Raw genomic sequence first — 14,472 nt, 5'->3', positions numbered from 1 at the left:
GTTTAAAATTTCTCTATAACTCATAATTAGAAGTCAAATTCAAAAGAATTTTTTATTGATCCTGTCAAATTAAAATCAAAAAAATCGAAGCTTTAAAAAAATATACTGCACTAAAATTATTATAATAAGCCTAAGTGATTTCTATACTAAAGCATGTTAATAAGTTTTGAGCACACATAGTAATTATTATGATGCAGCAAAACTCGGGGTTGAACGGACTGTTATTTCATGGTCTAATAGAACAACGTATAAAATATAAATTGAATAATTTTTTTTTTAAATAATTACTGTGATATTGAGGTTACGAATTACAATTTTCATCATAATTTCAATCTATTATCCAATAAAATTGACTTTAAGCGCTGCTTAACATATACTCGCAATAAAAATTTAATTCAATTTTTTTAATAGCTTCTACTATAAAAATTTTTCTTCCCCCTTCGCTGTATTAAAATTTTTCAAACTATTTGTACAAATTTCCTTGACATTCTCATCTTCTGACCTCTAGTCCCGCAAAGTAGGTCTGCTACATGTCAGCACCAAGTGAAAGAAGTCCCACGACATGATGACCGTAGGACAGGCATAATAAAAGCCAAATCCATTTAAATCTTTCTCATGTTGTTATTCTATCAATTAAAACTCGGGACAACCACCAAAACTGAAGGGCCATTAACCGTAATCCTTTCACAATCTTTTGTTCCCTTGATAATCACCATCAGCTGACTCTCTTTTTCTCTCTAGACGATCTTCTTTCTCCTATCTCGTTCACCTTTAATCCGTTCTCTGAATGGTGAAGGTGAACTGGAGAAAGACGTAGGGATGACCGGGTCGCTAGATGATCCTCTTTACCATATCCCTCTTCTGCACTCTCATTGTAGCCCCGGCAAATCAGGAGCTGGAGGGGCGGCTAAAGCAATATTAAGGAAAGAGAAGGACAGAAGACAAAAGAAGCAGCAGCCAAGATACCAGTATCTTGTTCTTGTTCTTGTTTTTTTACTGTTGCTGTTGCTGTTTCTGATGATGATAATGATGATGATGATACTCCTGCAGCTCCGAGTGGGGGGCAATCTTTGAGAGTAAGTCAGCGAGTCCCCATGAACTCCCGTATGTATCGTACCACTACACAACACACCACAATTTAATATCCCCTCGTCCGCATTGGTATAAAAGCAAACCAAACCTCTTTTAGATGCAACATAACAACGTCGACGCCACTATCCTGTGTCACATACCGCGCTCAGTTGTTTATTTACTTAAGCAAGGAGCTGTTGTCCACTCGACACTTCTTGCTTGTTATTTATTTATTTATTTATTTATAAGTTTGTTTGTTAAAGTCAAACACAAGTGGATAAATATCTTGGATATTTATTATTATTTTTTTTTTAATCCTCAACAATGGGTAGAAGAATATTTGTGCCAATATTGTGGGCCATTATGGCGGTCGTGGTCCTTGGACTCCCCGCTGACAACAAATCGAGGGACAACGACCTAATGGCAACGATATACTCGGATTGCAGCAAAAATGATGCCGTTAACTGCATCAAAGTTAAGTTCTTTAATTTTGTTGATAAAATGTTCTCGGACAAAGAGGATATCACCCTGTCGGAAGGTATTACGGTGGTCAAGACTTCTTCTGCAGAGGAAGGTGCACCCAGGTATGTTTTTGAGGGTCACATTTTACGATTTATTTATTAAAGTTCATGTCTGATGGTTATTTTTCGTTCAGATCTATCGACTCGACGGATGTAGATACCCTGATTTTTGACAGGGTGGGAAGGTTCCTCAAGACACACTCCATCAAAGTTGACCTCAAGGGCAGCGATATTCTTGGGGTGGTTGAATCTGCTGGAAGGAGCTTGGATGATCTCAGTGAGAGCCTTGTCGAAGGACGGGGTAAAAAGAGTAAGTGTTTTTCAATTTACTATTTTTTAAGCGCATAGTTTTTGATTGATAAATGTGCATGGTTCAATTAAAAATAATTATTCACAAAATTAAATTTGCTTGTTAATTCAAAAAGCTAATTTTTTTTTTTTTTTTAAGTACACGTGTAATGGAATGAATAAGAATGTAAATGCATACAATTAAAAACGCTTGTGAATTATTAAGCTATTAATAATTTTTTGATTGTTGAAAAAAAAATTTTAATTTTTGTATGACAATTTTGATTAAATTTTTTTTGGGTTCATTTATTAGTTATCCTATTAATTATTTGCATTAAAAATGAAAAAAAAAGTTATTTTTGCAGCATCTTAATCTTAATATTAATTTTTTTTAACTTGATTTGGTGGCTTTTATTATTATTTTTTAGCTAACATTTAAAAAGCTAATTTAATTTTAAGAAAAAAAAAGAGGTGGAAATATAAATAGTGATAGTGAATTAACTTAAATTTAAATACACTTTTATTGATTTTTTAATGAAATAATAATTTTATTCATATTCTGCATCTGCAGTTTAATTTTAGGAATTTTTTTTAATTATTACAATTAATATTTTAATACTTTTAATGTAAACTCATGGGAAGTGTTTAGTAATTGTTTAGTCTTATGGTGCTCAATTTTTTATTGCATAAAAAATTCTGTAAAACATTTTAAAGCATATTTTATTTTTTTATATTTAATTTTAATTATATTATCAAAAAAAAATTTTATATCGATCCAAAATTGTTAATAAAAAGTATGTAAATAAATTTTAGGATTTTTAGAGTTTTTTTGTAGAAAAAAAAATATTCTTTCAATGTAAATCATTTTATTTTTGCAAAAAAAAATTTTTGAAAATTATTTGAATTTTTATAAAATTTATGAAAAACATTTTAAATGTAATTTTAAAGACAAAAAATAATCAAATCACCATAACAAGACAAATTGCCAAATACGTTTTTATCAAGTTCAAATATTTAGTTATCAATGCCTTCAACAATGTTACAAATAAAAGTATGTACTTTCATTGCCTAGATAACCAGTTATGAATATCTATATGTATCCACAAGTATACAATAAAACAACTCACGAAACCGTTCCGGTAATGGGTCGCTGCATTTATGAATAACAATAATTAAATTCGCTCATTAAGTTAAATTAATGTCCAGAATTTTATGAATTACTATCATTATATTCATTAATTTCATAATAAATTTCACTTGATTCCTTTACGTTAATTTGCAAAAATTAAGTAGACTAAAATATTAATAAGTACAATTTTTAATAAGCAAAAAAAGTACATCTATACAGTCAAAAAAAAATCTACACGTCTACACTGATATAAAAATTAAATTGTTTAAAGAGAAAAATTCTTGAACTAAAAATATTAATTTGAAGAATTTGATCATTTTGAATTGAATGAAAAAATTCTTAAATGATTTTTTCATTCGATCAAAGATGATGAAACTTTTAGAAATTATATCCTTTGATTAATTTAATTCTTTTTAAAAATAATATGATTTATTTAAAGCCGTAAAATGGACATAGGAGTCGATCTTTGCAAGTATGGAATGTTATTCATCCATGCTTGTCCACTTACTAGCGGACTATATTTCTGTTTTTTTATAATTATACTTTCGGACAGAATAGTGCTTCCGTCAGCTATATGTTTGATATAAAAAAAAATTCTTTTCTAAGTTAAATTAATTTTTAAATCTCAATTTATAAAATACTAATCAGTGATGACTGCTTAGTTAATACCATAAAAATATTATAATCATAATCAATAACCAAGTCCTTAAATGTAAAATATCAAAATAAATTTTATGATCCACAAGATCAACGAATTACTCGTGACCCATAAATAAATTATGAACCTGCCGTACTCTCATATAAACATGTAAACATACAAACATAAACATAAATACAGATGTAACCCAGTATGCAGCCAGATTTAAGGACTCGCATATAAATTAATCATGCATGCACGCTAATATTATTAACTTATGGTTAATACATTTACAACATATTACCACACATATAAGTAAGGTACGTTCACATGTAATGTAATCGACGGTGTTGGTGGCGAAGGAGGAGGTGGTACAAAGTTGCCGAGGATGCCGTTGACCCACTGAGGAACTGGTTCCGTTTGCTCTTGACTCTTGTCTCACACGGTCACATTTAAGCATTGAACATTAAATATTGAATAAAACAGAGGTTCATGATTCATGATTCATGATTTGACGGTGAGAGGTTACTTTAACTCTTTCTCTTTCTCTTTCTCTGACTCAATCATTTATGCTGCGTATGGTATTCACTAAGCAATGTATGCGAAGGTAAAAAGCATGAAAAAGAAAGAGAAAGAGAAATACAGGATAATAAAACGTTTAGGAAACCGATCCTGTACTATACTTACCTTAAAACTGTAAGATTGTAAGTTCGTAAGAATGTTTGAGTGGAAGACGGAATTTCTGACATACTTTCTTTTCCCGGTTGTCGTCATGGTACTTTACCTCGACCCTCACCTCACCTATTCCACATTCGTATCTACGTGATTATAGAAATTGCACACTTGTCATTTTTAATTCGTACCATCTTGTCTAGTCTTCCCGTGTCTGCAATTACATGTTCTATATTCTCGCTTCTATCATTCGAAAGTTCTGGAATTTTAGTATTAAATTACTATCATTATTGTTATTATTATTACTTGCAGTACTTTGATACTTAACGAGGTTCCTTATTTTTGAATTTAACGATGGTATAAATGTTATTAAATGCTTCATTCAAAAAACTAAGGTACCGGCGGGTAATGTCTAGCTAAGGGAAGTTTGTTATAATTAAAAATTATCCAATTTAACTAATAAGCTTTTTGTTTAAAATTACTGAACAAAAGTAGAATAAAACATCTAAAAAAATTGTAACAATTAGAGCTTATTAGAAAATTTTCAGATATGTTTTGATCTAGCTTAATATAACTTTTTGTGGGTTGATATGGTAATTTATGAAAATAAACAATAAATTCTATACGTTTATTGTAGTCTACGTCAATTTACATGTATTTACCTGAAATTAGTTTAGTAGTTAATAAAACTAACAACGAACATCAGATAAGCTTCTTGAGATAGTTAAAAAATAAGTTTCAGTTTCAAAGATATTTATTGATATAACTTACATATATATTAGGGTGTGCCAAAATGTAACTTCCTTGATGGACCTTTTAAAATTGGAATTTTCAGTTCCGCTTTTGTAATCAGTTGTGTTTAGGCCTTTCCTAAGATATTTTGGAGTAAGACGATAGATTTTATTTTCATAGAATTTTTTAGCAGGAGGTTTAATTGGGCACTTCCAGCGAAAATTTGAATTTTCAGCGGAAGTGCCCAATTAAACCTCCTGCTAAAAAATTCTATGAAAATAAAATCTATCGTCTTACTCCAAAATATCTTAGGAAAGGCCTAAACACAACTGATTACAAAAGCGGAACTGAAAATTCCAATTTTATAAGGTCCATCAAGGAAGTTACATTTTGGCACACCCTAATATATATACACGATATTATCACAGTATATCTATATGTAATGTTTTTTGCCCTTAAGCTGATACAAATTTGAATCTTTGATCATCGTAAATGAATGGCACACTGAACAAAAAATTAACTTGAATCAAAAGAAGAATTTTTGAACCAAGAAAATAATTTTGAAGAGTTTCATTGGCTTGGATCAAGATGAAAAATTCTTGAATTAAGTAAAATTTATTTAAACCAAGAAAAATTTATTAGTTTAAGAATTTTTCTCATCAAATCAAGAAAATAAAATTCTTCAAAATTATTTACTTGATTCAAGTAATTTTTTTTTCTACGTAATTTAGGTACGTAGTACTTCTTAGAGTGTAGGAATAGGATGGAAAAATTGTTAGGAATTTCGTTAAAAAAGTGGATTCACCTCTTTTATTTTTTATGTAACTTATCACCTCAAGCTTAAGTCTTTTGAAGCAAAACAATTCGGCGATCATGCGCGCTCTGTTGTAGATTTTTTACACTAATTTCATTCGAAAAATTATATATGGATATCTATGGTCTTATCAGGCCTAATGTGGCAAATTTCATACCAGGTTATATCAGAAAATATCGAAATTTATAGACAAACACTATAAAAATGTGTGCTTTTTATCTTAGCTTAAGGGTTTAATTTGTAGCTTAATTCCGATTAACATAACCATTGATCTCAAATACTAAATTTTGTTAAAGTTTAAAAGTGAAAATAACCCCTTATTTATAATTTTTTATGACAAATGTCCAGAAGTAATTATCAACATCAAAATTTACGGATATTTGACTTTCAATTCCATTATAAATATGTTTAAACTAGGCGTTATTATGCCCAAATACCTTACTTTAAAAAAACTATTACTTCCATGACTCCGCTCTTGCTTAAATAAACTAATCTATTGATTTTAAAGAATATTATTTCTTATCATTTCTAATTTCTTAGAAAGATATGAGAACTACTTGGAAATATTCTAAGAAATTTGAAATTCAAGCACAGCTAGTACTAATTAATTTTCTAGATGTAGAGACATCTCCACTGAGAAAAAAATTATTTTAATCCAGAGAAAAGTTCTTGAATCCACAAAATAATTTTAAAGAGTTTCATGGTTTTGCATCAAGACAAAATAAAAATTCTTTAAGAACATATAAGACAGGGAATATTCAAATTTTGAATCAGATACTGTGACGCTTTTTGATCAAGTAATTATTAAATAAAAAATCAGGAATATGTAACAAACAGTCCTTCGCAAATTGATTCATTTAATTTTAAATTTAATGATTAAAAAAATAACAAAATGATAAATAAGTAAGTAGTGTTCACGTGTGAAATTGCCTGATCTCAGGACCCTTCACATATTCAAATTAAGAAACAACTAGAAAGACATTACCAATAAACGTACAACCAGAATAATCTTGGAAATTGATTTAATTTTTTGGTTAATATTTCTTCTAGTTCAGATTACTTACACAGAAAAAAAGGTTCACTTGAGCCAAAAAAATAGTTTTCTTCCTAATTGTTATCTTGAGCGGAAAAAAAATTTTTTTTGATACAAGAAATTTCACTTATTCCAACAAAATTTATTCTCTTGCTTTAAGAATTACGTGTCTTGATAAAAAAAAATTTGTCTAAGTCAAAAAAATCTTCTTGTTATTAGAAAATTCAGCCTCTTGCTCCAAAAAATTTATTTCTTGATAGAAGTCAATTTTCTTGTCTTGAGAAAATTTCTCTTTTGCACCAAAAAGTTAAATATCTCGATAGAAGTAAATTTTCATTAATATTTTTATTGATTAACATGTCAAATGGGAAGATCAAATAATATTGAATCATTTTTTTTCATTCAATATGTATAATTGCACCTTAAAATAATATAAGATGGGTATCAAATATTTAAGAGAAAAAATTTCTCAAGGTGAGAAAATTTTCTTCTCGGCTAAAGTAGGTGGCGCTGCTTCCCTAAAGTATCTAAAAATCTTAATTAAATATAAAAATTTATTGTTTCAAGTATTTATGATAATTTGAATTAAGAAAAAATTACTTCCACCATGAATAGAATTTCAAGAAAAATTTTTACTTCGGCCAACACAACTTCGGTCTTCCTTCAGGCACCCGAAAATTTTCTTGAGCCAAGAATTTTTTTCTCCAGTCAAAAAATTTTTCTTTCTGTGTATAAACCGAATTATTAAAATGCAGCTAGGTTAGGACGAGAAACTAATTATCAACAAAATATTTCATTTTCTATACTTTCATGTACATCGCAAAAGAGTGCTAAAAATAAATTGTCTAGTTTATTTTTTTTAAACAGTATTTTGAGTGTTTACAGTCAGTCGGATAACCTCCTTCAGTGCATTTGATATGTGTTTCAAATAAACCAACTGATAATTTCAATAGGCATTTGTTGTCACTAGTCCAGACTGAATTATCGATATTAGACTGTACTACATGTTATTAGTTAAATAAAATTTATTTGATCCAAGAAAAATTTCTTAGTTTAAAAATTTTTCTACTCAAATTAAGACGATAAAGTTCTTTGCAATTATTTTCTTGATTCAAGTTAATTTTTTTTTTTTTGTGTTGGCATGAATAATGTTATAAACAATTTTCTTCAAGTTCATGTGTAACAAATGACTATTTGCATTTTTTTTTTTCTTTCAAATGTACCAAAAAAGTGTAATTTCTATAAATTTTTTAGCATAATTTAAGACTTTTCCGTAAATTTCATCATCTATTCAAAACTTGACGATTCCTATTTTAAATCACAACTAATTTAACAACAACAGTCAATCAAATATTCTGAACCAGTTTCTTCACTGCATAAAAAACAATTCCCAATTACTACCATCCACTAACCGGTAAATAAATTTAAAGGCACTTATTAAATAAATAACAGTTTTTACCAACATAATTAACATGTTCAATAACCAACCGCTTGGCTGCGTCTAATGAACACAATTACTAATTAAAAAATCGTTAATTAATTACAGAGAAGCAGCAGAAAATGATGGGTCCGATAATGATGGCAATGGCATTAAAAGCCGCAGCTTTGATGCCTTTGGCGCTGGGAACAATAGCTCTTATCGCCGGAAAAGCACTTCTAGTCGGTAAAATAGCGCTCGTGATATCAGCAATCATTGGATTGAAAAAATTGCTTGGTGGACAGAAGCACGTGACTTATGAGGTAGTCGCACACCCCCACCACAGCAGCAGCTCTAGCCACGTGGTCAGCCACGACGACGGAGGTCATGGTGGTGGTGGTGGTGGTTTCAGTGGAGGTGACTTCGGCGGTGGATACGGAGGTGGTGGCTCCTCCAGTGGCCATGGATGGGCGAGAAGCTTACCTCAAGATGTACAACAACATGCCCAACAATTAGCCTACAGCGGACAAATGCCAGTCCAAGCCCAGGCTTAAATGATCTCCACCGATATATCTACAATCTTTAAATCTTTCTTCTGTTCTGTTAATTAATTATTTATTTATTTTCTTCTATTTAATTTAATTTAATTACTGGTACCTCGAAATACTCTTTTTATTAAATAAATTTTAGTATTTAGTTTGACTTTTTATTTATTTAAATTGACACTAACTTGAATTATTTTTTTTTGTTTTTGTAAATTATCATAAAAAAATGATTGAAAAATTTACAAGCGTAATTTAATAAATTTTTTACGCATAAGAATTAAAAAAAATTTCTTAAAATATCCCCAAATAAAAATAATATCACTTACATCGTATATTTCCTTAAAATTCCATTGAATTTTCTATTTGATCATTTTTTACGAGTAAGATGGTAAAAATTGCTTGTAATAAAATGTTTCTTAAGATTGCCACTAGATAGCGTTAGTATCTTTGTCCTTCGATACCTTAGATGGCATTGCTTGTCTTATGGCGGGATCTTTAAAAGATTTCAAACTTATAATTGTTCTAAAAATTAAATTTTCTTTTATGATTAATCTATGTAATATTTTTTAACTAAAATTAATGAAAAAAAAATCTTTTTTTGTTACGATTTATTTATTTATCACAAACAATTATGTCTAATACTTCTGGTTTCTTTTTTTTTTTTAGAAATTAACTTTTTATATAATTTTCAATCTGTAATTCTTTAATAAAAAAAAAAAAGTATGTCAATTCCAAAGAAAATGCAAGTGAATAAATTTTTTGACACCATTTTTTTCCATCTTATCACAAACAATAAAATTTGAATACTCATAAATTCTAATATGTGTAATCATATCAATGGAATGGTTAATAAATATTATTGATGTGGGTTGTGTTTTATTGACATTTAATGACTGAAGAAAAAAAAAAGAACTATTTCAAGTTTAATCATGAGATACTTGGGAGATAATGCCGTTTACCGTTACGCAATCCGGCCTCAAGTATCTCGTAGCGGTTTCACCTCTATTTTTTGGTAACTTATTTTTGGATAAATTCATTACATTACTATAATTAATTATTTATAAAATACCGTTTGATGCTATAAATAAAAATTTTTTATATTATTCAACCACTAATGTTCGTCTTAAGAAAACTGAACTTAAAAATAATGTTTATAATATTATAAATTATAAAAGGACCGAATAAAAAAAGATGAGAAAATTATAAACACTGTTACGCACTATGAGGCCGCATGTTCTTTAATGTACCAAGTGACATACTTTTTAAATCCCATCGATGTCTTTCTCTTGATTATTTAGCTCATATAAACCGTCGTCAGATGCTAAATAATCTAATGGTTAACGAATCTGCTTCCGAGAAACGAGAATTTAAAGTATTTGGAATGTAAATCCCACGAAAAATTGACACTCATCTTTTAATGCCATTAAGGAAATTAAAAATTAAACATTGAATATTTTATTTTTATTTATTCATCACCGCTAATTTTTTTAAGAATAAAAAACAACCTTGAATTTTTAAATATCGCCGTAGTAGTTCTGCTATAATCCGATAGAGAACACGACTATCGTGGCATCGTCACCGGACAGAGAAAGTAGACGATAGAAAGAGGACGGATGCTTACAGCTGATTCATATCCTTACTAATTAAGAGGTTAAAGTTTTTTATTATTTATAAATATAAATTAATAACAAGGATTTGAATTATAATTTTTGAGAGTTTCTTTTGCTCATAAGTCTAGAGTGAGTAAAAAAAACTTGGAGAAGTAAAGTTGCTTTTTTTCGAAGTTTTTTAACATGTAAATTTTCATGTGGAACAATAAAAAGTTTTTTTTTTTTTTTACTTCGTTTTAAAAAATAATTAGGGTAAAAGACGAAGTTATTGACACTGGCCTAGTTGTTTGACACTTGCAATTTTATTCTAATGAAAAAAAAATTAAATTTTCTTAAAAAACTAATTATCTTAAAATTTATAATTCAAAAATTATATTTATAAATTTATTAGAGTTGATTTTTTTTTTTTAAATAAAATTGCAAGTGTCCATAACTGAATCTTTTTACCTTAGTCATTTATTTAGAAGCTTATTTTATTTTTGAGAAAAAAATTGATAATAATTTTCTGAATTTTTGTCAAAATTCTCATAAAAAGATTGTTTCATAAATTTAATTAATAATTAAACTAGAAATAATCTACATAATTAATTTTTTTTATTTTTGATGGTCTAAATTAAATAATTTTTGAAAAATAATTACCATAAATCATATGATATCATAAGACCTCCATAAAGTAATTAAAAATTTGTGTCAAATTCGGAAAATTTTCTTTTTGGAAATAGAACCAAATCTAAAGTTTGTTTTTGTTTGTATGAGAGAGTTGTTTTACTTAATGAGTAATTGGCTTGTTTACAGCAACACTATCGTTCGATTCACACGACTGATTATGTGTACTTATGCTCGAGATCGGAATTAAAAGAAAACGGGACATCGAATGGGAATATTTGTGGTATCGGCCTGAATGACCAAGCATGACATGTTATATTGTCGATATTTAATTCTATTTATTACATTCTAAATATATACTCGCATATAAGTATAAGTATACTTTATTCATAAATTAAAATCAAAACGAATTTCAATCAGTCTTACCACCGTATAATTTAAAAACCTTATTGTTATTAATTATGAGCACTGATTTGAAATTTTCCAGTCATACACACATGAAAATTTCAAGAACTATCCAATAGAATTTTTTTTGTAATACTTTGTTACGACTTGTAAACATAAATTAATAAGGAGAGTGAACATTGAAATCTCACTGGTATAAATTATACAGATATTCCATTTGTCCATATTTGAAGATAAAAAAAACTGAGAAGCTATTTATACTTATAACAGCTATTTTCTATAAATTACTGTCGAAAGAGAGTTACTTCGTTCATGCAATTTAATTATCATTACTAGACTCTTTTTTACACTTTAAAAAAAATGTTATTATTATTATTATTTATTTATTGATTTAATTATTTACTATTGACTTAATATGAATGTTACATCGGTTCTCTATCACATGTGCTAGAATTCAAATTCACTTGAATTTAAGGTAAATAAATAAAACCAGTTTACGGTAATGGTTATTTATTAACGTAATTACTGTATCGCTGACGGTAATCATCATTAAAAGTAATGAAACATTGTTTAAAAAGCATAATAATACTATTACTTTTAATATGCATCTATCTCGGTATACAATAGCTTTGTTAGTTGTTTCTATGATAGTTTATTGAATTTTTTGCCCTAGAAATAATGTTTTCATACTATAAACTTCTTGAACCAAAAATAAACACTCAAGATTGACGTTCACATACACAGAAAAAAAGAAATATTTGTCACAAATAAATCAATTTATTTGACTCGTTTTTTTTTTTTATGAATTTTTTTTAAGAAAAAATCATACCTAACCTATATGGTAAGTTGTTTAAAATCTTATTTTTTACGAAAACAAATCTAAATTATTCTTAACCTATAATTAACACTTTCATACAATAGAAGACATGGAAAATATTTTATTATTCAACTAAAAGAATAAAATAGTATATTACACAATAAAGTAAAGTAAGAAATGTCTCAGATCACATGTATATAATTTTTGACCGAGGCGAAGCCGAGGTCAACAAACATGTGATCTGAGGCTTTTTTACTTACTTCCCGAGGAGTGTATACTATATTTTTCCCCGACCAAGGAAGAAAGCGGCAACTTCAATTTTCAAAAAATTATTGAATTTGATTACATTTTCAAGGAGTCCAATTTTTAAAATAAAAAGTTAGAATTTTTTGTCTCAAAGTCAAAAGAGCGTACCCTGGTAACATTGGTTTTGGAGAAGATTCTGTGACCAGATAGTTAATCAAGCCCCGAGAAACAGAATCGGACAATTCTTGAGCCAAACAGTTATTCAAGATTATTTGTCCAGACTGTCCACAGACTTGAGCAAGATTTTAATACAGAATCTGGAGCAATTCTTGGATAAGTTCAGTCACAAGTCTGTAGCCAGAATTTGTCCAAATTTTTGGTAAAGAAGTTTCATCCAGACTTGCGCGAGAAAAGTCAAAAACTAACAGTGCGCATTCTTATACTGAAATAAGTATGAGACCTTCTGTCTTCACAACTGAGTTTCAAAAAGTGGAGGTAGGGAGCTTCATCATTTCTGACCATTTTCTGGACGAATTCTGGCCGCAGTCTTGCCCAATAACCTTGGTAAATTATCTGGAGCGATTCTTCGACGATTCTTGAAGAATGGTCGGCCGTAAGGTTTTTATCAAATAATTGTAAAAATCTGTATATAGATTAGGGTGTGCCAAAATGTAACTTCCGTGAAGAACCTTTTAAAATTCGAATTTTGAGTTGCGCTTTTAACAGTAGCTGTGTTTAGGCATTTCCTCAAATATTTCGGGGTGAGAGGATTTATTTGACTTTCATATAATTTTTAACAAGAGATTCAATTGGGCACTTCCGGCAAAATTTTGAATTTTCAGCGGAAATTTCCAAACTAAGCTTCTATTAAAAAATTCTATAAAAATCGAATTTATCGTCTTACCCCAAAATATCTCAAGAAACCTCCAAACACAGCTTCTGTTAAAAGCGGAACTCAAAATTCCAATTTTAAAAGGTTCTTCACGGAAGTTACATTTTGGCACACCCTAATATAGATACTTCATCATGATTCTTAAGCCAGACTTGTCCAAGACTTGAATCAAATTGCTACTAGGATATCTTAATAAATTTTCCTTCTTATTTATTCAGCTAATTTTTTTTTACGCCACTGTGGCTCTGCAGAATCAAAAAAGTGTTTAATTTAAGATACGCTCTTTTGGCATTAGTAACACGGTATAATTAATCAATTCTGTGTGGTTACTTTAAAATCTTAAATAACAAATGTACTTAACTGTCGATGTTTATTTACTGGGTAACTTAAAAGCTTATACTCTCGATAATTTAATCGTTAAAAAAATATATTTCGATTTCTGAGTTCACAATCAAGATATTGATACAATAATCATTAATCTTGAAGAATGAGAAAAATTCTTCCAAAATAAAACTTTTCTGACATGAAAAAAATATATATTTTTAAACATGAATGATTTTTATTGTAACTTCAATTACATTGAATTTTAAAAATCTTTAACCAATATTTCTCCATGATTAGTTTTGATAAAAATTTGTGTTTAATTCTAATCCCCGGATTTGATATAATTGAATAACTTGAATGTGAATTCCGGTCAATTCGTATCCACAAAACAATTAGCGTATGTAAATAAAAAATGTTAAATACTTTAATGAAAAATTTAATATAAACACAAGATAAAACTGTTCACAGTAGGACGATCACCATGACCGAGACTTCGAACCGGAAGTAGAGTAGCTGCGTCTACTTTTATCTCGGATCCTCGCTTTCGCCAGTTGCGAAGATCATTTTCACGGCACGTACGTGAAATCGGTAACGCGATCAACTCCATGCCACACCATATTCCTTGTACCATTCCATTCCATTCGATACTATACCATACTGTACGTCATTCCATTCCATTCCGTATCTATATCTGAGTCTTAGGCACTTGAGTT

At 28.9% G+C, this 14,472-nt stretch overlaps 1 protein-coding gene across 1 annotated transcript; it reads left to right on the top strand.

Annotated features, from left to right (window-relative positions):
- Positions 1-1,395: 1,395 nt before the first annotated feature.
- Positions 1,396-9,337, top strand: LOC141528422 (uncharacterized). Its single transcript, XM_074244470.1, has 3 exons — positions 1,396-1,655; positions 1,727-1,902; positions 8,444-9,337. Exons 1-3 carry the CDS (start codon positions 1,396-1,398, stop codon positions 8,866-8,868), a joined length of 861 nt encoding a protein of 286 aa, XP_074100571.1. The 3' UTR covers positions 8,869-9,337.
- The last annotated feature ends 5,135 nt before the right edge of the window (positions 9,338-14,472 follow it).

This window comes from Cotesia typhae, unplaced genomic scaffold, assembly GCF_013202065.1.
Source record: "Cotesia typhae breed Kobodo isofemale line unplaced genomic scaffold, CoteBio_Ctyphae contig_43, whole genome shotgun sequence".
Lineage (NCBI taxonomy): Eukaryota > Metazoa > Arthropoda > Insecta > Hymenoptera > Braconidae > Cotesia > Cotesia typhae.
The sequence above is the reverse complement of the archived record's forward strand: the minus strand, read 5'-3'. Positions and strand labels throughout refer to the sequence as shown.